This window comes from Agelaius tricolor, unplaced genomic scaffold (assembly GCF_023055355.1).
Source record: "Agelaius tricolor isolate 1412-34295 unplaced genomic scaffold, bAgeTri1.0.p SCAF_38, whole genome shotgun sequence".
In the NCBI taxonomy this organism is placed as follows: Eukaryota; Metazoa; Chordata; class Aves; order Passeriformes; family Icteridae; genus Agelaius; species Agelaius tricolor.
In genome coordinates this window covers 2,646,085-2,670,724 of record NW_027269298.1, presented here as the reverse complement: position 1 = coordinate 2,670,724, position 24,640 = coordinate 2,646,085, and the positions used below count along the sequence as shown (strand labels likewise).

At 46.2% G+C, this 24,640-nt stretch overlaps 1 protein-coding gene across 1 annotated transcript in view; it reads left to right on the top strand.

Moving 5' to 3' along the window:
* The first annotated feature begins 3,102 nt into the window (after positions 1-3,102).
* The window catches only part of BRD3 (bromodomain containing 3), a 37,208-nt gene continuing 15,670 nt past the window's right edge, over positions 3,103-24,640 (top strand). Inside the window, exons 1-5 of the mRNA XM_071454216.1 lie at positions 3,103-3,333; positions 19,056-19,382; positions 20,047-20,184; positions 21,141-21,288; positions 22,662-22,876. Of these exons, the coding sequence (XP_071310317.1) occupies positions 19,182-19,382; positions 20,047-20,184; positions 21,141-21,288; positions 22,662-22,876 (702 nt within the window). The 5' untranslated portion in view covers positions 3,103-3,333; positions 19,056-19,181. The remainder of the gene's footprint in view (positions 3,334-19,055; positions 19,383-20,046; positions 20,185-21,140; positions 21,289-22,661; positions 22,877-24,640) is intronic.

Below are 24,640 nucleotides of genomic sequence, written 5' to 3'. Positions count from 1 at the left end.
AAAGTACTGTAACAGCCAGGAATAAATACATGGCAGGTGTTCATTAACAAGACACTAATTGGGTAACTGGAGGTGCAGCATAAAAGACCACAGAGGCCAATTGAGAAGCTTTGGGTGAATCTAAGATGCTCCTTTGAGCTTGGGGAGCAGGAGGAAATAAAAAGCTGCTGCTGTAGGTTTCTATTTTATGGAAAAGCTGGTGTTAAGGTGTCTCAGAAGAGGCAGCCTGCTACATCTTGTGCATGAAACTGTGTGACAAAATCAGTTCAGAATTTAATTTAAAGATTACAACTCTTCCTCGGTTGAAGTGCTTTTACTTTGGCTTTGGTAACTTGAGTTTAAATTGTTCTGATTTGATTTCACTGTACCTCCTAAGGGGCTTATTCAAACTGAGTCAGCCTGTGCCTGTTTGGCTAAACCATTATCTAAACTCACTGCCTTGCATAAAGAAGGCTTTAGGGATCCCAAAATATGTTTGCTTTCCTAATCCCTTGGAGGATGCAGCAGGGTTCTTCAAGCACAAGTCTGCAGACCTACAGGTAGGTGTGTGAGTGACTGCTGTGTTCCAGGTTGAAAGCTGATAGTGGTGAAATCTCTGGGGACACTTTCCCACGTGAATTGTTTTGCCTGCTCAGCCTGCTGCATAATGAACATGACAATTTGGGATGAAACTCTCTTACACCCACCCTGGGTGAGATAAGGCAGATAAGGTGTAATTGGAGACTCCTTTTTGGGTTGCAGTTTTGATGCACCCTTCATCATTGTGCTCCTGACAGTGGATTTGCAGTGAGGATCAAGCTCCAATACTGAACTTGTGCACGTGCACTGTGAGGTGAGTGCCCTGCTAGCTTGGAGAGTTTAATGCTCACACAGAGTTTCTGCTCTCTGGCTTCTCTTGCCTCTGCCTTTCTGCTTGCACTCCCCAATTTCTCTTTGCTCTGCTGTTGTGCTCTGTGTCTGTTGCTGGGGTTGCTGAACACTTTGCATTAGGAGACCCCTGTTCAGTTCCTTGTGGCTCTGCCAAGTCTCACATTGCAGCCAACACTTCTTTTGTTGCAGGAGTTTGTCTTAAACTAAAATATAAATACTTTTAAAACCCAAGCTTTCAGGTTATGATTTAGCTGAAAAGGAGTCTTTAGAGTGCATGGAGTCCATTCTTCCAAGTGTTCATAATGAATGCTCAGCCCATTTCTCCCTGCCCCCTCCCTTGGAAAGCTTCAGCTGCCAACTCTTCCCAGCCCCCATGCCTAGAGCTGCAGCAGTTTTCATTTAGGGGCTCTTTGGTCATGCTCATGATTTGGTGTCTGTGTATATTATGGCATTCAGGAATTCCTACTCTGGTTGTCCCCATGGGATCAGGGACATCCTGGAGCAGGACAGTGCAGCCAAAAGAACTGCCCTGGCTCTCTTCAGCTTTCCAATGCTTTGATACACTTGTGGTCTTTCAGATTGCCTTAAAAATGGGCTTAGAGCAGAACAATGGTAAAAATGCTCAAAGTCCTTCCCCCTACTCCCAGGTATCTGGACTTCAGGACACTTGTGGGCAGGGCAGAGTTCAGGTGGTGTTTCAAAGGAATTTCCTCTCTTTTTGGCAATCAGGCTTGTGAACACTAGCTAGTGAAGTGTGGTGGTTCTCCTTAAGCAGACCCAGAATGTAATTTTTTCTTACTGTTTGCATGCTTTGTGCTCCTGCAGAGACCACGTGCACTGGGTGGGGAGGTGACTTTGAGGTACCTGGTGGCCAAGTCAAGAGCGTCAGCTGGCAGGAAGGAAGCCCAGGTCACACACTGACCCAGAGTGGGGTTTGGCTGTTGATGCAGAGACACCAAATGCTGCCTTAGTAAATCTATCCAAGAGTGGTAGAGTTGTGAGCAAGTTTCTGGTTCCTGAATTTGCACAAGCCTTGAAGTTGAGTGCCAAAAAGCCCTTTTTTAGGGAAGTTTGGCTAAGGCATGTGTACAATATTGGTTCCATCCTGAGGCAACTGCAAGCCTGGCTAAATGGAATTCTCTTAAGCCTGTACAATCTTTCTGATTATATCATACCTCTGGAGAAATTTCAGTCCCATTGGTTGTGTTTTTCTAAAGATAATCTTCTGGAAATAAGGTCTTTTAGTAAAACTGCCTTCACCTTATGGTTACAATAAAGTGACTTATTAATTGGCATCAGCATGTGGCTGTCTGAACCAGCAGCGTGGCAGCCTCTGCTGGCACACGTGTCCACAGAGAAATCCCCTCACTCTGCCTTATTCCATATTGGCACTCAGATGTTCCCCTCATTTATTTTCCAACAGCTCTATTATATTTTTTTTTTCTGCAGCAATTCAGTCATATTTTGGCTTATAACTTTTTTTTGTTTTGTTTTAACTTCTGTTTGCAGTTGTGGATTTGCTTTAGGACATGGGCTGTGTGTGTCTGTTGCTTGGAAGTGTTTTTAACAGCGCTGATGTTTGTTGATGCTTTTATGGTGGTGTGCTGGTGAAATTCACATTGTTTTTATTGTATACGTTAGATTAATTTCTGTTGTTTTCAGCAGTTGACATGTTATGAAATGCACCAACCAGTGCAAACTACATCGGGCTGTGGGTTTCCTTGATGGATTTTTTTTGGCCGCTCTCTACTCCAGCGTGCATCGGCGGCGGGCTATTTTTATTGCAGCTCGTATTAGTTGTTGCGTAATACCTGCGAGAGCGCATTACCCAATGCAAACCGCGATAAAAAAAAAAAAAAAAAACCCAAACAAAACAACACAACAAAAAAAAAAAAAAAAAGGGGAGAGGGGGGCGAGAGCAGTTGCGATTCCAGCTCGGCCTCCCGCAGCACGCGTGGGTCCCACGCGCGTTTCCAGGCGCACTTTTCAGGCTCTGCTCGTAGCTCGGGAGGCGCGACGCGGGCGGCCGGGGGAAGCCGGGATTTTCCCCGGCCATGTCTGCCCGGGGGACACCCGCCCGCCGCCGGCTCCGCGCGGCTCCGCGCCGCGCTCTCCCCTGGCCCGGCCCCGCCGGGCGCTTCCCCCGCCGGGGCCACGGCGTTGGGCGGCCCCGGCGCCCGCTGACCGGGGCATCACCCCTGCCGTTCCCGTCCCCTGCCCGCCGCTCCGGGGAGGACAAGGGGGGCCGGGGGGGACCCGCCGGCTTCTGGGACTTGTAGTGCGGGATGCGGCCGCCGCTTCTCACCCGGCCGAGCCCGGGACTACGGTGCCCACATGGCCTTGCGCCCCGGCGCATGAGCGCTCGGGCGCTGTAGCGCATCTATTATACTGCCTTGCCGAGGATAAAAAGAAGAGCAACTGGAGGGACTGTAAGGCAAACGTTGCTGGAGCTGCCGGGGCAAAGTAATCTATTTAATCTTTCCCTTTATTTGTTAGATGCTTGGGTGTGCATTGCTAGCACTGGGCCATGGTTTCTGGAGGGAGGGGGGCCGGGGAAGAAGGGGGAGGAAAGCAAAACCCACTTGGGAAAGGCCAATGCTGAATTTTTTTTTATTTTTTTTTTTCCCCTCCTCTCTTCTGCTCCTTCTTGTTGCGAGAGCCCCGCGTCGCTCCCCGCGGCCCCGCAGCCTTTGTGCGCCGCCACAATTGTAACAAAGCGCGGCGGGGCTGGCTGCAGCCTGGCCATTGATTTCCTCCCGGCCCCGCCGCTCCTGCCCACCCTTTTCTTCTTCTTCTTCTGCCGCTTCTTCTCCATCTTCTGCTCCCCCTCCCCTTCTCGCCGAGCGCCCGAAGACGCCCCGGCCGCAGCCGCGGCCCCGCCGAGCCCCGCTCCCCAACGCAGGACGGGCTTGCTTTGCTTTCTTTCTCTTCTCTTTTTTTTTTTTTTTTTTTTTTTTGGTTTTTCTTCTTCTTCCCCCTCTCTCGCTCGCTCTCTCTGCCCGCCATCTTTTGAAGGGGAAAATTAGGGGCGAAGAAAAGGAGGGCTGCAGGCGCTCTTGAAAACAAGGAAAAAAGAAAGAGGGGGGAAAAAAAAAAAGAGGGAGGGAAGAGGAGGAGGAAAAAAAAAAAAAAGAACATTTAAAAAATAGCGCGGAGGAATTGGGGGGGACTAGGCAGGCTCCAGCCCCCGGTGCCGCCGGTGCGCGGGTCCCGGGTCCGCGTTTGTGTCGGGCGCGGAGCGGAGCCCGGGGCGGCCCCAGCCCTGGGCCAGCGCCCGCCTGCTCCGGCCATTTCCCCGCTGGCTTGGGAGCTGGAAAAAGGTCTGAGCAGGCAGCGGATGATGGGCTGGAAAGTGCGCCTTTCGCGTGTTGTCCGTGTCCGCATGCATTTATTTGTGTGTGTGTGTGTGTGTACCCAGCTGCTCCGTTCGTGTAAATATCCGGTGTTTACCAAACTTTCGCAAATAAATGGAAACCCAAGGGTTCGCTGCTTAAACTTGATATGCTTTCTAGGTGTAAAAAGAAACGCAGATTGCAGATTTATATATAGAAGTGTCACGCTATAAATAATGCTACCGATAATAAAATGTAAAACTTCAAAACTCAGCCGTCCTTCTCCTCCGTTTATACTTCTTGTTTGGGTTTGGCACCTCCCTGGGCGCTGGGGATAGAGCATTATTTGTAGCCTGCTTGGTTTCACTTTCAAACAAAGCTGTAGTGTTCAGGTCGCCGGTCTGTGTGCGTCTTTACGTGGCTGGGTCTCGCAGGGTGTTAATTCAGAACGTGTTTTCCTCCACAATTGACTTTTGACAACGTGGAGAATGTGTTCTGTCAGGTTCTGTGACAGTCCCGGAGTGTGGATGTTCCTTTCTGTTAATTTCTTCAGGAGCCAAAAGTTACTAAAATAAACTTGTTTGGATGAGCAAATGTGCTGGCTTCACTAATATTTCAAACTTTTATATGTAGGTTTTTTGGGTTGTTTTGTTTGTTTGCTTTTTTTTTTTTTTGGTTACATCTTAAGTTCCCTGACAAGGGTAAATAATAGCAGGTTAGGAGCTGACATAATTAGCAAAGCACACCTGCTGTTCCTTGCTGGGAATAGAGAAGCACGTTTTTAATATGCTTATTAATTTTTTTTAATGTGTACAGTGTGAGTGTGCTGGGGGCGTGTCTAGATGAAACTGGAAGTTTAGTTTTAAAGCTGAAACTGTTGTCTTTAATTCACACAGTGCTAAGCCAAGGTATTAGAGGGGACTTGGTGACTACCATATGTGCTGCAGGATCTGGGTGACAAGTGCAGAATAAATATGCATCGATCAAAACAAACAAGAAGTCCCTAAAGCAGTTTGGTTGCTTTACAAGCAGAAAAAGCCATGATCTGTATTGCTTACAACTCCCTAACTGCTTGAGTGTTCTGTGAATGCAGGTCCTGCCTCCTGATCTGCAGATCACAGCACTGGCAGACTGCTGGTGTCTCATTTTTTTAGCACAGAAGTTTGGGGAGTTTTTAATAATACCCTGGGAGGCTCCTGCTGAAACAGAGTAACTCCAGACCTCAAAGCCTTCCTTTTTGGAAAGAAGAAATGCTAAGATTGTATATTTCTTTAGTCTGCACTGGATAAAAATACTTATGCTTATTTAGTGTTTTGAGACAATGTTTAATAAAAGGGTTGGGCAGGGGGTAACAGTCTTGTACAATCTTCAGCATAAGCTTGATTGCAATATTGTCTCTTCAGTGCTGAGACGGTGGCTGTTGCACTGAAAGGCTTTTTAGTTGTAGTGACCGATGCATGCAGGGTTTAAATTAAGAAAGAATGCACGTGCAATGTGAAGTGTCTGAGGGGTGTTTTCAAAGCTGCCTCTGGAGTGTTTGTTCTGTTATCTTCAAATAAAAAGTAGGCTTCTGGAAATAAAACTGGTGTCATATAAGCACCAAAGTGCTTACAAAAACTTTAGTTCTTGTCATTTAAGAAGTATTTAGAGGAGAAGCATGTTGCAGTCTGAGTTCCAGCTCAGTAAGCGTGCTGGGCAGCCTTGCCCTTGCACTGTCTGTCTTTAAAGAAGGCTGATTTTGTTATTAGTCAGTGTCTGCAAATGCAAATGTTTCTGTGGGCTTCGTAGCTGCTTGTGTCTTTGCACTGCTGTGTGCAGTGACTGAAATCACAGCTCTTCATAGTCTTGCAAGAGGCCTCTTTGCTGAGTTAAGAACTGTGTGTTTAAAACTCACCTCTTAAGGTGGAGTGAGTCTAGCGGGGCTTTTTGGTATCCTCAAACCTCACTTGCAGGCCAGGGGTGCAGCCTGCCTGAGCTGAGGGTCTCTCCCTGTGAGGCTGAAGGCAGTGCACACGCTGGGCTGGGCCTTCCCAAAGTTTTCCCAGGCACATCTTTAACCTGCTGCATGTTCTGAACGATGCTGTTTAATATTTACCATTTCCCTTGGAGGGGAGGCACTCGTGCAGTGCGGTGTGGGTTTCCAGCCAAGCCCTGCTGCACTCCTAGAATCTCACTCCTCCTCCCAGGAGTAATCTGGGAGCCTGATCTCTCTTGTTGACAGCACAAACAACTTGGGAGTCAAATCCCTCTCCTCGGCAGCAGCTGAGTGATGTACTGAGGCCTCATATTTCAAAGACTTAATTACTTTTACAAAATATATTACTCTGTCTTCTTTGGTAAGCTATCAGGTGCTTTCAGCACAGGCAGAGCTACACTTTGCTAAATAAATGAACAGAGAGTGTTTTGCATCTCAGTGTTGTTGATTGTTTCTCTTTAATCCTGGTTGCTCCTTCTTTGCTAATTTGCAAAATTCATTAATCCTCAGTGGGTTCCCACTCATTACCATGAGCCATATGTTTTGTTTTGTACGTGGTGTTGGGTTTTTTTTTTTTTTGGGGGGGGGTTTGGTTTTGTCTTATTTCAATTTGCCACATTATTCCTTAGTAGTAGCCCAGAACCCTGTTGCAAGCAGGGGAGCTGTGGGAGTTGGGAGGGAGCCATTGTGTGCTGTGCTGCTCAGTGAGCTGTCAGGACATTTTGGAAGGGTCTGTGCATCTCCAGCTTTTCATTCCACAGGATCTTACTGCAGCATCAGGGCTGTTTTGTCAATCATTAGTGCTTGTTGGAGGTGAAAAACTTTCTGTGGCACACAAACTCTTTAACCCACTTGTTGCTAAAGCCAGTGTTGGAAGGATGTAAATTCTTCTGGAGAGCAGTGCAGAAATTCTCTGTAATGTGCTGTGTTTTCTAGTAGTCCTTTTCCCTTCTTCTTGATTAGATACTGACTGAAGAAACTACTGACCTCTATTTTGGGTTCTTTATGCACCTTGGTCTCTTTTCAGCAGATGTTGTCATATTTGGAAGGGTTTCAGCAGCGTGGATGACCTGGTCAGAGGAGTTTGTTTTTCTTCTTTCCTGGGAGCAGGGTTTTCTCCTCTCCACCAAAATTGCAACAGGTGCAGCAAAAACAATCTGAGGTGAAATTTCTGTGCTTGAGGGACAGATTCTGGAAGAAATTTCCCTGTCTGCACTGATCCCATTTACTGTCAAACCTTGAGATTTAGACTCGGGTGTGATTGACACTGGTCTGCTTTGGGAATAATCCTGTTTGCTCCTGCCTTTCCTTTAAAGAGAGAGAAGCAGGGGCAGGAAAGGATTGCTGTTCCACTCTTGAAGTGTACACTTGGAGAGCTTTCCTGCCACAGCTGCACTGCCATCCATGCAGAGCATGCTCTGGCACAGAGGTACAGGCTGAGATGTTCTTCATTGTGACTGTCTCTCCTGCAGTAACCAAACCCTGCTTGGATTGAAGAGAATGCACATTTCCCTTTCTGCTGCTGTCTTTTGAACTGCTCAGCTCATCCTTGTGTAACATCACAGAGGGTGCCTGGTTGGGGATCTCCCTTTCTCAAAACCCATCGATATGGCCATGCTGAGATAAATCTGTTTTCTAAAACTGCCCTGCTCCATTGCTTTGGCTATAAGCAAGTGCAGAGTTTGCAGTCCAGAGCTTTTTGCTGGGAGGGGCTGTAGGATGTAGCTGCCTTTTTGCTTACCAGGGCTGGTTTAGGAACTGTGCTGTGCTTTGAGCTGTAGTGAAAGTGGTGAATGGAGCACATGTGTAAGAATTGTCTGAGTTTAGTGGAGAATGCTGTTCCTTCCTGGAAAGCATTGCTTTTTGCTGTTCCTTCCTGGAAAGCACTGCTTTTTACAGCTTTTCTGTTGCTGCTACAGTCGTGCTTGAGGTCTGTGAAATAATGTTGAAGTGCAGCACTTCAATGAAGAGAGCAGGAATGTTCCTCTGAGTTTCCCCTGGAGTAAGAGCTTGCCTGAGTGAGTGGGAGTATTATGGATCAGCCAGTGTGCTGCAAGCGTGTTCCTTTCCTGGGCAGGAGCAAGCCACATGGGAATCAGCTGGGATACTTGTGTCCACACTGCCATGGTCATATTTCCTTGGACTTGAGCTTCATCCATATGCAGGAGCTCTGAGCAGCTTAGGGCTTGTGTGCTCTAAGCCGTGGGTGCTCTCAGCAGGAGGGAGCTGTGCTGGGGAGGCTGTGTCCTTCTGTCCATCTGCCCTCAGCACTGTTCCCTGCGGCTCTGAGGCAGTAGGGAGCACCTTCCCCCCTTTTCCTGAATCAGCAGCCTCTGCTCCCTGCATAGGGAGGGGGAACTTTAAGATCCAAATGTTCCCCTTTTTTGCAGACCGTTTGGGGATTTAGTTCAAGCTCACAAAGTGCTTTGATGCTCTCTAAGGGAGCGACAGCAGCTTAACTACCACAGTTTGTTCACACCTCAGCTGACCTGGAACTTCCTTGCATAGCTGAGCAAGTTTATGGATCTACCCAACCTTAGCAAAATCACTTTTCATCGGAAGTAGTAGAGCCCATAGAGCCTTTTGTGCTTGTGTGGCTGTGTTTGCTTTAAGTTAACACACGGAGTTATTCTGGGACAATGTGCTTGTTCAAACACAGGGCACTTCAATTGCTTTGGAAACAGATAAAGCCAGGCTGGTGGGAGCGTGCACAGGGGATGAGTGGTGGTCTTAAATGGGAGGGTGGCTGCTGTACCAAGTGCTCGCTCTGCCTGCAGGGCTGCAGTAATTCCCCGGGTGTGTGGGGGCTCTTACCCTGCCCCATTAGCAGCTCTAACGTTACTGTGGCTCAGCTAACGAGCAGTATATTCATGTCATGGTAATTCAATCCCTTTCATTTCATCCTTCATCCCCTTAAACTGACTTGATTGTTGTGTATTGATTTTAGGTGGACTTTGCATGGGAAAGGTGCAGTACTGTAGTTGTAAACCCAGAGCATGATTTAAACCAGTGGCAGCTCATCCATTTTTACTACACTTGTGATGCTTTTTGTCCTGAAATGAGTCTGTTCTATTTCAAAATAGTAACTTTAATAATTTAAATACATAAAAACAAATTTAAAAGTTAAGTAGGAGAAAGTGTTGGAGCACAAGAAGTGTACAGGGGAGGTTGTTGATGAAGATATTTTCTCTAATGAATCACTTTGGTTCTGCTCTGTACAGTGAAATGCTTCAAACAAGTTAACAGATGGATCTGGGTCTGTTTATTAGAAGTCTGTCTATGTTTGCATGGAGCTGCCCCTAAGGAGAACATCTGTAGCACTTGTAAATCATATTAATAATGCTGATATATGGCCTTGCAGAACTGGTGGTGTAAGGGAGAACTGCAGTGTAGGTTCTTAGCTGCACAGAGCAGGAAACAACCCTTTAAATAGGTAATACAGGCGAATTAAGTGCTATTTGCACGGGCTCTGTATTTTATACTTTGCTCAGAGTACTTTCTGTACTTAGTTTTGTAAAGAGGAGGTGATCTTCCTGTTTCTGTAGCCTCTTTAAAACTCAGCTGGAAGTGGGATTTGACTGTATCTAACCTCCCCTCCCTAACAGGTGCCACTAAAGACCTTTTGGGTGTTGTGGTTTATCTTTTAGAAATGTTTTCAAAGAGTGCTGCAGTGTGGGCAAAGGGATAAAGCAGATGGCAGTTTTAGCTTTGCACTTTCTTCCAATGACAAGGAGTGTTGTACTTCGTCAAGAAGTCGTTTCCAGAAACCCCAGTGATGGTATTTGAACACCCTGTAAATACAAGTTCCTTTGTGCTCTTGATTCTTTTTTTCCCTTTCTTTAAAATCGGTGCAACCATACCACTGAGAAGGGATTAATCTATAAATGTGTGGGAAAAGGCTAATGACTTTAATTGCAGATGGCAGTGGAAATATTGATATCCCCATTTTCCAAGTGGGGGATAACCAGCCTGCAGCCTGGGGTGTCAGACCTGTCAGCAGGCTGGCTTGTAGCAGGAGTTTTTGTAATTCTGTGCAGGTACAGCAGATGCTCAGAGATGCTCTACCCAGCAGGGAAGTAGTTGAGCTCTTGTGGCTTTTTCTTTTCCTTTTTTTAGAATTTTCTTCAAAAAGCTTTCTGTCCAATAATCTCTCTTTTTGGAAATCAAAGTGCAGAGAAAGAAACAATCATGACAAAACCTGTTGTGGAAAGGCTCTGTGTCCTTTATTCACTGTATGCTGAATCAAACAGAGGGAGTTTGAGGCTTTCCTTGTGCTCTGAAAGTACACAGAGCACCATAGGCTGATTAAAAAGAGGAAGGGCTGACTTTTTCAGGACTCAAATGTTTAACTGTGCACATCACATCCTTTAAAAAGCAGAAAATGAGGGTGTAGATGTAAAATAATCCCATTAGGAGTTCTGGATCCTGTATGGGTGTTGCCACGTTCTGCTTTACTGGCTGTACCTAAGTGCTGCTGCTGTGCATGCATTGGCTGAAACTTGGGGCAGGGCCAGAGTGTTGTGGGTTTTTTTGTTCTCATTTCAGTTAGTTTGGTTGTTTTTTTAATAGTTTATCTGAAATACAGTGTGTTGACCTGAAATTGGCAACATGGTTTGCTGGAGTCACAGGATGAATGGTCAGGAGTGTCACTGTTGGAGAAGAGAGGCTGTAAAGGAATAGGGGAGATATGGGGAATCAGATACGGAGGCAGAGCCCTGAAGGAGATGGGCTATGATGCTTTAGCCTGGAGTTCAGAAGAGTAGTCTGAGTGTGATCCAGCATTTAACAGCAGCCTGTGGTCAATCACACTTTTAAACTGCATGAAACAGGGAGCTTTCACTTCTGTCTCCTCACTCTGTTCATCCCTCCTTTCCCTTGCCTTTCTCTATGTTTTGTTTTCTCCCAGAGGGGGCAGGTTAGCTGCCTGTTTCCTCTTGCACTTTAGCTGCTTGGCAGTATTTATATCTGTTTCTATCCACCAATTTTGTTTCCTGAAGGAATACAAGCAGAAGCAGCCCCAGGCTGACTTCTGCTGGAGCCACTGAGTATCAGGTTAAGACTATTCAGCATTATCATCCAGTTCTGAAATGATTAACAGCCTCAGCCTGCTGCTTATCACTGGGGTGCTGTGTCCAGGATGGACCTGTTGCTCCTGCACTTTTAGCTGGGTGATTTCTCCTTAACAGCTCTCAGCAAGTGAGATTTTTCTTTTGCTCCATGTGCATTTTCTGATGGCTGGGCAAGCAGGAATTCAGAGATTCCTTGCCACTGAGACCTGCTACAAGCAGGTTCAAGCTGAAGGAACATCAGCTTGTCACACAGTTTGTCTCCCACTTTGAAAGCAGTTGGTGATGCTGATGTGAAGGATGCTTAGAAAGGGTGACTGTGGTTCAAACCCAGGTGAGGAAATGGATTTGTATTTCTGGTTGTCCTTGAAGTGTGGATTTGAATGCAAAACCAGAGGTGAGTAGAAGTGGAAGAGTGGATTCTGTCCCCCTGTGAAGCTTAAAGTGATAGTAATTCCAGAAACAGAGAGAGGTGGAATTACAAAGAAGGCCTCCAGCAGACAGCATTTGTGCCAGTTCTGAATTTGCAGAATTGGCCAGCCTGCAGAAATTGTAACTGAGTCTGTGGAGTCTTCTGCTGTGCCCATCAGCAAGCCTTGAATTTGAGGTCACCAAAAGTTTTCCTCTCCTTGGCCATTTTTCATGTAAACATGGAGATATCTCTTTTTGCTTGGGTTGCAATTTCTTTTTGTGCTGTTTTAGGAAATGTGATGGCAGAGAGCAGGATCTCCATGCTCCTGCACCCCCTGCCCTTGTGCAGTGGGATTTCTCTTGCTGGGATCCTGTTCTGCTGCAGGGCTGGGTGGTGCTGACTCCCTCGGTCACTTCTGATCAGCCTGACAGGAGTCTCCAGCCCCACATGTGCAGCACTGAACCTCTCTTGTCATTTTACCTCTCTCTAACAACTGGAAAAGGAATTGACTCAGGTAGAGAAACCACAAAGTGTGCAGAGCTTAAGTTTGTTCCTGCCTGTGCTTAAATCTTCCTTAGAAAGAGGTTTATCTTGATTGACCAATTAGTTGTATCTTGCAGGTGATAAGTCTGCAAAACCCTCTGTGGTGAGGTGCTGAGCCACAGAGACTTTGCAGCTGAGTGAGAGGGGAAAGCTGCTGAGCACTTTTCAGGATCAGGCTTGAAGTGGTTCCTGAATCCCAGAGGACTGGGCTGCTGGCTGTGTTGTGGTTTGCACTGCACTTCCAGTTTGCCCTCAGCCACATTCCTGCCTCCCTGAGCTCTCCTGCCCCCTGTCCTGCTCCTGACACGTTGAGAGCATGGATGGTATGTGGCCATGTGCCAGCACCTTCCCAGTGCTTCCTTTTTGCCTGATGTCCCAGGCTGCAGGGCTGCTGCTGCACAGGGGCTTTGGGGGGCTGCAGTCACCCCTACAGGTGTTAGGAGTTGCCAAATAAGTGTGCAGTGCACTGGATAGGAGGGGAAATCTGCTCTAAGCAGGATGTTTCCCTGTAAATTTTGGCTGTCTGGTTTCTCCCTGGCTCTGCCTCCCATTAGGTGCTGTGGGCTCAGCCCTGTGGGTCATACAAGGTCATTCCATGGCATCTCCACCTTTCCCTTTGGGGGAGAAATGGCACGAGCAGAGTCTGCCCAGACATGTGGTTATCCCAAACACTTCACTTGCTATGCCAAATCTCTTATGTAAAAGCCCAACAGTTTTTTTTTTTTTCCATTGCCATAAAGATGTAATTTGTGTATCTTGTAAGGGGCACAACCACCAGCATTTTCCTGTTCAGCACCTTCCCATTCCCATCCTGTTGATTTGGATGTGCAAGCCACCAGCTACTCCAAGTACTCTGGAACCTGTTCATAGATCTTATTTATTACAGCTGAGCATGAAGTTAACTTTTTCATGATAGGCCACCCAGTTAATTTGCTGAAATACTTTCTGGCTGATTTTTTGCAAGTGCAGTTCAGCTTATCTGAGTCCAGACCTTTCTGCAGTCAGGTCTCAAAGCTGGCTGAGCTCCTTCAGTCAGGAATCCAACACAGACTAAGCTGTGTAAGCACTCACTTTTCCTTCCTCCTGCAGCCTTTTTAACAAAACCTTGTAACTCGGGAGCTTGCACAAAACCAACACAGTCTGAGTTGAAATTTACCTCTGTGTTTTCCACAAAAAGCAGGGCAGGAAGAGATGTCCAGAGGTCATTCTGTCCTCACCAGTGCAAAGGAAGGTCAACCATGCCTAATTCATTACTGACATTGGTCACTTAAAACTGTTCTCAAAACCAAATTCAAAGCTATGAAAATGAACTTGGTTTAGTGTTAAGCATCACTCTCTGCACTTGAAACTGCAGCCTTTAGAAATCAGTTGAGCTCCATTTGATTTGTGTGTGACATGCAGCTAAATTCCTGCTCAGACTTGATCAGAAGGTGCTTCCTGTGGCATTAGTGCCTTGGGGGGAGAGAAATACTCTGGCTTCAAATTATCAGAAAGTCCATCACTTTATTTGAGGTGCCTAACAGTGTTTATAATCTCCAGTGCTTTTATTAAAGTGCCTTTTGGCTAGCCCTGAGTTTGAAGGCATCTCATCAGAGATCTTAGAGCAGTGTGATTTGCAGGGAGCACTGAGTAGGCATCAAAACTGAAGACCCTTGAAATTACCAGTTACTCCTGGCTGATTGCTACCTACTGGTTAGGCTCCTTACTGAGGAAACACCTGCTCTTATAATAGCCAAGGAGAGACCAAGGGTAGGAAAGCCATCTGCATAATCTAATGAGCATTAAACCAACCAAGTCAAAAGCCAAGGAACTGACTTAATCTGCTGTGATCTTTTCCCCTCCCTCATGCAGAGGTGAGCTCAGGACACAGTTGCATCTCCCAGTCTCAGGATGTTCTTAGGGCGGTGCTCAAAATAATATGCATGAAAAGCAAATCTGTGATGTGTGGAATTCATGATTTGGGAAACAGCAAGGATGGCTGAATGGACTTTCAGAGTGCTGCAGTGTGCCACAGGGGCCCTGCAAGCCAAATTCCCAGCTCCTGCAGTGAAGCAAAGTGTAAATCCCAGTGTCTTGAGGGGGTGGCACGTTGTGTGCAGTGTGTCTGTCTGCCAGGGCAGGGTTGGCTGATAAAGCAACTCGTCTGTCCTCAAGTCTTGCTCTCAAATTGCACATCCCTTGTGTTTGAAGACACCATCCCTGCTGACATGTTAGTAGGTACTGAAAGCTGCCTGAAGTTCAGTTCCTGTGTGGGGCTGGGAAGGGAAGGAAAGGAAAGGAGGCACCCACAAGTCTTGTTTCCTTCTGAGGAGACTGATGTAGCCCTTAATTTCCACAGCCATAGAATGAAATGGGTACAACCCTCATCAATAACCTTACCTGGCTTTGTATTGAGGTTCAGTACTGCTAAACCTCTCCTGCAGAGAAAGTAAGATGACCAAGGCTGGACTGCTTCTCTCACATGGTGGCTAATTGAGCAAACTTCCAACTGTTGGGAAAAAAGAGACTGAGAATCTGCTTTAGTGGCTGCAAGGAGCAAATGTGGGGGAGCAATGCATGGATCAGCAGCTTGGAGGACACTGCTCTGATTGCTCTGCTGGCAAATTTTGGGTCTGGCTGCTGACTGGGGGGCTCTGGGCAAGTCATCTCACCGTGATGTAAAGTGTGAGTTGTGAGCAGCAGCCTTTGAGGAATGAGCAGGGTCTTTGTGTGTGCAGAGTGTGAACTGCTGAGGGACCTTGGTCTCTGCCCAGCCTCTGTGTGCTACTGTAATGTAAATAAAAATGTGCAGATAACAACAAGGTCAAGGAACATCTCTCAAACTCGATAATTTTCCCTGATGGGAAGATTTATGTGGCTGTTTCTTTGCCGAGCTGGAATTGTGCCAGATTTTGATCAATGTCCAAGTAACCACGCAGAAATACTATACCAAGAGGGAGAAAACCAAGGAGCTGTTGGACTGCCAGGCTGCCATAAAGCTTGCTGTAAGTTTGCAATCAAAACAAAGCCCATCGCTGCCTGCACGGGAGCAAAGCATCCGTTAAATGCTGGGCACTGCCAAAGGAAGTGGCAGAGCCGTTGGCTGGAGCAGCAGGAGAGCTGGCACACTGCACACTTCATGGGCTTCAGGGCTGCTTTTAAAATAGTCCCCACCACTGCAGACAGGAAAATGTTACCCTGCTAGTACAGGGAATTATTTACGTGTTTTCTCCATGCCAACTGTCTCTCTCTGCTGACTGACCCTGTGTGAGGGATTCAATGGAAGAAAAAGAAAAAAATCCATCCAACCTAGCTGGGTTTTTTGATGCCTGGTTTGCCACACTGAGCAGAAAAAGACTTAAACTCCAGGATTTAAAACCTCCTTTCTTTGAGGTTTTGGGTTTTAATTACTATCTCAAATTGAATAAGAAGGAAGAAGCAGTGTTCACTCCTTGTATATGACAGCACTTTAGGGTGTATTTTAAACTTGAAATAGCAAAACCACTTGTGCAGACAGAGAAATCAAGAATAGCTCCTGCTACTTGAACATTATAGGCCTGAGGAGCAGGATAAGTAGTGATTTAAAAATTAAAATTTAAGAAGGTATTACTGCAGGGTTAAAAGAAGTCTCACCTTAGCCCCTCACTGGAAGGTGCACGTTGTGTCTGGTTTTGGCAGCCTTCACCCCAGGCTTGTACAGTCCCTTGTACAGTGATGTCCTGAGTCCCTGTCCCTAATAATTTAAATTATTATTGATACCAGTGCAGTTTCAGAGGGTGCTGGAGTGCTTAGACAAGAGCTGTGTAGTTCAATTCTACCTGTAATTATGGCACAGTTTGGAAAAGCTTGCTTCATCTTTGTCTGTGGGTCTACTAAAGTGTCCTCTTGGGTGATTTGTGTGGTAATTTGGGATGTCAGATGGTCAGGGCTCTCGCTTCCCTCACTTAATAAATGATGTTTCACATGGACTAGGTTTCTCAGGCATTAATTTATCTTTAATTCAAAGTCATTGCCTTCTGGACATTTCCAAAGCATTTTTACCCTCATCTTCCGGATTCCTCTTGGTCCTGATTTTTATATTCTTAAAAATGATACCATTTTGAGTATTTAAAGGTAAAGGAATGGCTGTAGAAGCAAATTCTTAGTTTTAAAAATTACAAAGTGATCCAGTATGGAAGCAGCTTCCCCAGCAAATGGTAAGGAAGCTGCTGGACCAAGGGTTAAAGGTACAGTGAGGCACATTGAAGCTTTATTTATGGCAGGACAGTACTCCCAGATAGTCCAGGTAGCTATTTCTGTCTTCTGCAGGATCCAGCAGTTCAATGCCAGTACTGCTGGGAGGTTTGGAGCCACTTTGGGGTGTAAAATCCAGAGTGTTGGAGCATGGAAGTTAAAGAGGAGCAGGGAACTGACCAAGTTGGCTGCCATGGTTCTGCTCCTCCTTGTTTTGGTAATGTTCTTAATTAAAATCCTTTCTGAGTTGTGTCACTGATGACTGTTCCATCCTTTTATGTGGACTGTACGAGCCTTGTTTGAGCTTGAAGATCAAAATGGCCCCGTGGGGAGGCAGTGCCTGTGCCAGAGAGTTTTCTCTGCTGGGTGGGGACAGAAAGGAGCTGCCACTATCTCCATGGCACAGATGAGGAGCTGTGGGGTGAAGATATTGAAAGCCTTGGCTAAGGTCAGGGAGAAAATGTCTGAGAGAGGTAGGAGCTATGGATCTGTGGTTTGTTGAATTACAGTTCTGGGATTTAATATAAATTAATTAAAAATCCTTATCAAATTGGAGTTTAAGAGGTAGGACATGAGGAAATTGAAATGAAAAGAGACTCATATTTAGCCTCAGGTTATTTAAAGGGAAGACTTAAGTTACACTTCATAGTTTCAAATTTGTGACCCAAATGCTCTCTAAGAGTAGGAATTGCTCTCTGTGGGTGTTTTATTTCCCCTCAATCCTTGCACTGGATTCAGTTTGTTAATCAAGAAGACAGCAAACAGTTTTAGTGGTGGTCACCAGGGACCTGCAGCCAGCCTTGCATTCTCTGGCATGATGGATGTTGCTCAGGAACCTGAATTCATGCAGGGAGCTCCCCAGAAGGAGACTGAGTGAAACTTCCTAATTATCCTTTTTTTTGTTGTTTTTAATTCTTTCTCTATTTACCCCCCTCGATCTGAAGATTGAATTTTGCAATATTTCTGCTGCTGCTTTGACTTGATGGAACACTGGGAGAAAATCCTTCCCCAAATCTGAAATCCCAAGTAACATTCTAATTATGAAATTCCATGTCCAGGGGATGCCAGCTCCCCTTTTGGCTGCTTGCTGATCACCCTGCCTGTCACCAGCACCATGAGCACATGAGAAACCAGTCCTTGTGGAACTAAGCTGGGCTCCTGAGATACCAAAAAACAGGGACCAGAAGCCTGATTCTGGAGCTATACAAGAGAGTCCTGCTGGCATTTTTCTCCATCCTTGGAATGTAGTGGGTGTTGAACAAATGGTGGCAGCATCAGAGCTGGACTTGGCTGTTTCCTGCACAGATAATCACATGTATTCACACAGGGGTTTGGTTTAGGTTTTTAGCAGTTCCCTCCCTCTCTGCTGCAGATCTGTTTGTTTGTACACAGCTATTTTGGTAAAATTTCCCCAAGTTAGGTATGTGTTTACTTTTTGCTTTCATCTAATCAGCAGCTCACAGGGTAAGTTGATGTTCTATATTTAGTCCAGATATTCAGTAGAGATGATTAGGGCTGTATTAATGCAGAGGTTTTTGGGTTTTTCCTAGGATGTCTCCCTGCTTTTTCATTCCTTCTGTCCCTGCTCATGTTTCTCAGTTCAACCAAGAAGTGTATGTCAGAGTATTTGTATGGCTTTCTAAACATATTTGAAATAATTTGCCTCTGGAAAGTGACTGTGGTCTGTTTGCCATGAGAAGAGTAGCTGCAGTCCTGATGTGAGCTGAAATATCCAATGTTTATGGAAGATGACATAGCAAAGCTGTTTACCATATGCTACACAAGGCTCAGTGATACTGGGCTATTTTTACCTCTGCAGTTTGCAGAGGGAAAACCAGAATACAATAATGCAATTTATGTATTCTCCTCTATTTCAAATGTGTCTTTGAGAGAGAACATGACAGCACTGTCTGAGCCAGGTCACGGGATTATCAGTATAACACCAGTTATTATTTGAGCCTGGATCTCTAAACTTTAATATAAAACTGGGGTCAAAACCAGTCAGGTGCATGCAGGAAGAGGCATAATAAGACATTTATGAGATTCAAAGTGCAGATCACTTCAAGTTGGGATGTTTCTGATGACACCTTTCACTCTCAGCAGTTCACAGCATCTCCCTCTGCCCCTTCTTTCATTTCCCTGGACTGAGGTCCTCTGGCAGCTGCTGTCTGCTCTTCATTATGGGATTTCAGACTACCCCTTGCACCAGAGCAGAGTCCTGTGAGCTGACTGGGGGCCAGGCAGCATGGGTCTAGAGACAATGAACTTCAGTTGACGTGGAGCTGGAAGCTATGGATTTAGCAGCTTGCATCAGTGCATTCATGGAGTCTGCATTGCATCCTATCTGTGTTCCCTGAGCACATTCTTAGGTTGCCCCGAGTGTTTTCTTGACATGAAGATGCTTTCTGAGCCAGCTAAAGCAAGAACTAGTCCCATGAAGCTTGCTGTGTGTCTGCAGGCTTTGAATTTGGGAGTTGCTGTTCCACTGTCTCTTGGGTCTTGAACTGTTCCCATCTCCAAGATAAACTGTGCCACAGGAGCAAAGTCAATGGGCTAAAGAGTTTAAATATTGTCCACACAAGAAATGTCTCAACCTGCCTGCTTCAAAAATCTCTATTTACACCCTGCTCTCTCTGTCTGTCTAGTTTGCTCTAGGTTGTATGGTTGCACCCTGGAAATGGGATGTCAGTCCCATTCAGGGAGCATAAAGGAAGAAAGAAAATCTCCCCGTTGCTGCCGCAGTGACAGCGAGTGAGAGCCCGAGCAGGAAGATGTCGGCAGTCGCCTCAGCCATCCAGGCTCCTCAGGGCCCCGTCAATCCACCGCCTCCAGAGGTGACAAATCCCAACAAACCTGGCCGGAAAACCAACCAGCTGCAATATATGCAAAATGTTGTGGTGAAGACCTTGTGGAAGCATCAGTTTGCTTGGCCTTTCTACCAGCCTGTTGATGCAATTAAACTGAATTTGCCGGTACGTTTCCTCAGCCTAGAAAGCTTTGTGGTGGTCAGGTCAGTTTTGGGATTGCTTAGAAGGGAAATATCAGTGCCTGGGATTGCTTAGAGGGGAAATATCAGTGCCTGGGATTCTTAGAGGGGAAATATCAGTGCCTGGGATTCTTAGAGGGGAAATATCAGTGCCTGGGATGGTGTTAGGCTCAGCCAGTGGCTTCATGTGCAGCAAGACTCTAATCCAGAACAAGAAAATGACACTGCACAGCCCTGCAGCATCCCCTAATCACAGCCTCTGCAGGTGCTCCAGACCAGCCCAGGGAGAAACTGGGTTAACAGGTGGAAATCTTTTAAAGGCCAAAATGCTCTTAAAATTAGAGACTGAAACTTTGAGCATAGTTTTAGGCAGCCCTGATAAACTTCTGTGAGTGCCAGAGGCAGCCTTTTAAAAAGGGAGGCAGAAATGCTGATTCCCAGACTGGAGGTTGTGTTTTGGAGTCAGGTTCATAATGATAAGACTAAAAAGATACAAATTAGAAAATAAATTAATATATATTTACATTTACAATTTCCACAAAATTTATGGGGGGTGCTTTTTAGGAGGGGGGATGAGGAGAAACCAGGGGTTAGAGGAAGATGTGAGCAAAACTGAATCAGATGTAACATCTTCCCTGGTTTTCCAACAGGATTATCACAAAATAATAAAAAACCCCATGGACATGGGGACGATCAAGAAGCGCCTGGAACACAACTATTACTGGAGTGCCAGTGAATGTATGCAGGATTTCAACACCATGTTTACAAACTGTTACATCTATAACAAGGTAAAAAAACCCAGAAAAGCCTTTAGAAAACACCCAGCTACCCTTGTTACTGTGCAGGTTTTGAGCAGGGCCGGCTCCGGGCCCTCCTTGCAAGGATTTGAAATGCCACTAATTGCAACCACGTTACTTGAAATGCACAAAGCTGTCTTTGTGCTGCCTCTTTCTTCCCCCAGACTAGTTACAATGGCAAATATGCCTTTTAATTATAGGTAGATTTCTGTTTTGGGCTTATGCAGCAAGTTTTTATTCCTTTTATTGTCAGTTAGGAGTTTTCTGGGATGAGCTGCACTTAATGTAGTGCTCTGCAGGTGTTTTGAGGTGCTTTAATGCTGCATGTTAGACTGTCTGGCACTAAATAGTATCTGTTAGCAGCAGAAAGGAGTTCAAGAATCATAACTCTGTTCTTTGACTGTCTCCATAAATATGTTCATACTTACACACATTTAAATTGCTTATTATTACTATTTTGGGTTTGGCTCGTTTGCTGTTTTGTTAGGTTGTTAAAATTCTTTGTGTTCTGTTTTCTCCAGTCATTTGTCATCATAGACCCAGACTGGAGAACAGCTGAAACAAACAAATTAATTAGTTTGAGCCACAGAATGTGTGTTTAGCCTCTTCCCTTGGACCTGCTGGCAAGCAGGGAAGGACAGCTCATCCCTTCCAGTTTGCTGCTTCCACACTGCTGCACTGGATACTGGTTTATCAGGCTCCTTCTCAAAAAGTTCATCAAACTCCTGATAATTCTCTGGATGCAGCACACTTAGGGGCTGTAATTCTTGCATGCTAGAGCAGAATAGAAGAGCAGGAGAGTGGCAAGCAAGGAGGGAGAAGAGCTAATCTGTTTATTGTCAGCGTTTGAATACCATAATTTATTTGAAGGGCCTCAGTGTTTTCTAAGCCCGGTCTTCACAGATATGTGAATGATACAACAAAGGCTCATATTCTTCTTTGTGCAGCCCACAGATGACATTGTCCTCATGGCCCAAGCCCTGGAGAAGATATTTCTGCAGAAGGTTGCCCAGATGCCTCAGGAGGAGGTGGAGTTGCTACCCCCGGTTCCTAAAGGCAAAGGTCGCAAGCCCTCAGCGGGCACACAGAGCACAGGTAGGGATCCATGCAGGGACAGGGAATGGTGGGAGCTGTTCCCAAGGCCTGAGCCACCTCCTGAGCTGCTGGACTCTGCAGATGTGGAGAGGCTGGGAAGGGAGAGCGTGGTCTCACAGTTAAAGCAGAGGGGAGGAAGGTGGGAGATGTCTGGGAGATGCTCACTCAGGGTTTCAGGGCTCGTGTGTCTCAAGGCCACCCTGTTTGTCACACCAGTCTTGCCATCTGTGATTTGCCCATCCAGGCAGCACTTCAGGGAGGGAGGGCAGTGCTGTTGCTTCTCTATGCAAAAAAAAAACCAGAAATGCCAGTCTGCTGCCAGTGCCAGAGCATGGCATGGAAAGTCTTCACAGATTTGGGTTTACACAGCTCACCCTGGGTCCTGGCAGAATTCTGGCACAGCAGAGACTTGGTCTCAAATTCTGCTAATTCCCTAAACCCTGAATATTTTCCTTTTGCACACATGGTTGCAACATCATAAAAGGAAAGGATTTATTAAGCCATTGCAAAAGGCTACGTACACCATCGCATATCAGTGGAAATTAAGTTGAGTTCAGCTTAACTAGAATTGATTTTAAATGGATTTAGGACTAAAATGTCCAAGCGTGGTAAAACAGTTCATAAAGGACCTTGTGTGGGCTGAGTTAAATGATGAGAGTAATTTTTTTTTCCTCTAAACAAGGTCTAATTGTTGCTCTGGGAAAGTCAATTGTTCCTCTGTTTTCCCACATTTCAGGTGCTAAATGGAGCTATAAATCTATCCAAGCTTAGAGAAATTAATGATGATGTATCTTTTCAACATCCTTTGATAAAACATAGAAGGAGGATTGCTGCTTTGGTTATTAGGTAGTAGGTTTGCCCCCTTTTTGTGACACCAGTGGGCAGTTTTTAGCAGGGCAGGTGTAGCATCAGGGCCATCAGGATGCTTAAGCTCTACTGAGAATCATAAAATATGGAGTTGGAAGGGACCCACAGGAATTACTGAGCACAGCCCCAAGAATCCCACCCTGTGGCATTGTGCATTTGTGGCAAATCTGAAGTGCTTTGCACTCCTGGCTGCTCAGGTGGCTCAGGGCAGTGCTTGTTGCCATTTGCATGGTGTGAAAGCCTCCCACTGTTCCATCTCCTGCTGTTCTCCTGAGCTCACTGCAGCGAAAGCTGTCTCAGAACAACACTCCATGTGAAAAGCTGCAATTATTTTGTGCGTGGCTAACCTAAACCCATGGTACCAGGACTTAGATCAGAGATTCCTCACTTCTGTTGTACCACCGTGTCCTTGGTGCTCTGCCGGGATCCCTCTGCCGAGTCCACTTTGCTCCCAGTACTCTCCCAGTGTAACCAGCAGCGCCTTTCCCCTCTCGTTCGTTCGCCAGGAGCGCAGCAAGCCGTGGCCGTGTCTTCCGTGTCCCCGCCGGCCCCGTTCCAGACCGTCCCTCCAGCCGTGTCTCAGACGCCCGTCATCGCTGCCACCCCCGTGCCAACCATCACCGCCAATGTCCCGCCTGTCGCCGCCCCTGCCGCCGCCGCCCCGCCCCCGCCCGCCGCTCCGATCATGCCCGTGGTGCCTCCCACGCCCCCGGTCGTCAAGGTAAATGCGGGCAGTTCCTCTGCAGGAGAGGGGCTGCGCCGCCAGCCCTCGCTGCTGGGTCCCTGCCGTCCTGCTTTCATCGCCGGGTGTTGGGTTGGAGAGGGTCGAGAGCAGTTCTGCCACTTTCCACACGGTCCAGCCAAGGTGATGGCACCTGTGCGTGCTCCAGCTGGGCTCCAGCCTCTCCTTTCACAGCTTTCCCCTGTGCTGCTGCTCCAGGGCTCTTGGAATTCTCCCCATTTTACATCAGATAGCTCAAAGCATCTCTTCCCTCTGTAACTGAGCTCCTGATTTTACTGGGGCTGCTCCTTTCAGGTTTGCAGCCAAAGCATCTCTTCCCTCTCTGACTGAGCTCCTGATTTTTCTGGGGCTGCTCATTTAAGGTTTGTATCTCAAAGCATCCCTTCCTGCTCTCACTGAGCTCCTGATTTTACTGGGGCTATTCTTTTAAGGTTTCTATCTCAAAGCATCTCTTCCCTCTCTGACTGAGCTCCTGATTTTACTGGGGCTGTTTCTTTAAGGTTTATATCCCAAAGCATCTCTTCCCTCTCTGACTGAGCTCCTGATTTTTCTGGAGCTGCTCATTTAAGGTTTGTATCTCAAAGCATCTTTCCCTCTCTGGCTGAGCTCCTGATTTTACTGGGGCTGTTCCTTTAAGGTTTGCAGGCTCCAGCATTAGGAATGTTCCTCTCTGCTTTCAGCCAGTTCAAGACAAGCCTGTCACTCCAGTTGGAGGAGACTGATGTTGCCTGCAGGTTTTGGGTGCATTAGTTCTGTCTTCCTTACTGAGTAATCTTCTGGGAGTTGTCACTGGTGTTTTGCTATTTATTATGTTAATTTATGGGTAAATGAAGACATTACCTAAATAATTGAAATTTTCTTAGCAAGCTGTGAATTGCTTTAAAAATGATGAAAGCATAGCTCAGAGAAAGCTGGGGATCTTTTTATCTAAACTGTGGAATTAACTGCAACAGTTTTGGTTGTGAGGTTGCTTGGACCAGCAGAGGCACAGAATTCTTTTGGTTTTTAACCCAGTAGTTTGGGAATTACTAGAGAAATTGTCAGATCTTGCAGCTAAGCTCTCCTCCTGTCTCACATTTCAGTTTCTGTCCAAATAATTTGCTTCTGAGAATCAATTTCATTTTAAAACTCAAGGATGAACCCAGAAGTGAGTTTGCCAAATACACACTGCAAAATTAATTCTGCTTGGGATTTACTTAAGATTTCCCTTAGATTTCTCTAAGGAACTTCTTCCTCCCTATCTTCCTCTCCAGAGAAATAAATCCTTGATAGGAGCACGAGAGAGCTGACTGGACAGTCCCAGCTTGAATTTATGTGAGAGGGTTTATTTGCTTAAGGCAAAATCTACCTTAGCACACCCACTAAATGCAGGGGAGTGAGGGCTCATGGGTCTTTGGTGATTAATATGCTTTGGTTCAGAACTCACAGCCTGATCCTGCCACTGGGGACTCAGACATGTGGTTAAGTTACTGACACTTGCTCAGTCCCTATGCATCAGCTGAGCTGCAGTAATTGACTGGGTGCCCTCCTTTCCCTTGGCAAACACCAGCTAAGAGTCCTGGTTCCCTCTCAGTTAAATAACACATTTTGCAGCGTGGTTGGGCTTGGGTTGGAGCCATGGTTGGTTACTGTGGCTCAGGTGATGTGCAGTGTTGGAGCCTCTAGTCACAAATCCCATTTAGCCCAGTGAAATAACTGGGGTTTTTGTATGTCAGAGGATAGGCAAAACTAAGGACGAGTGGA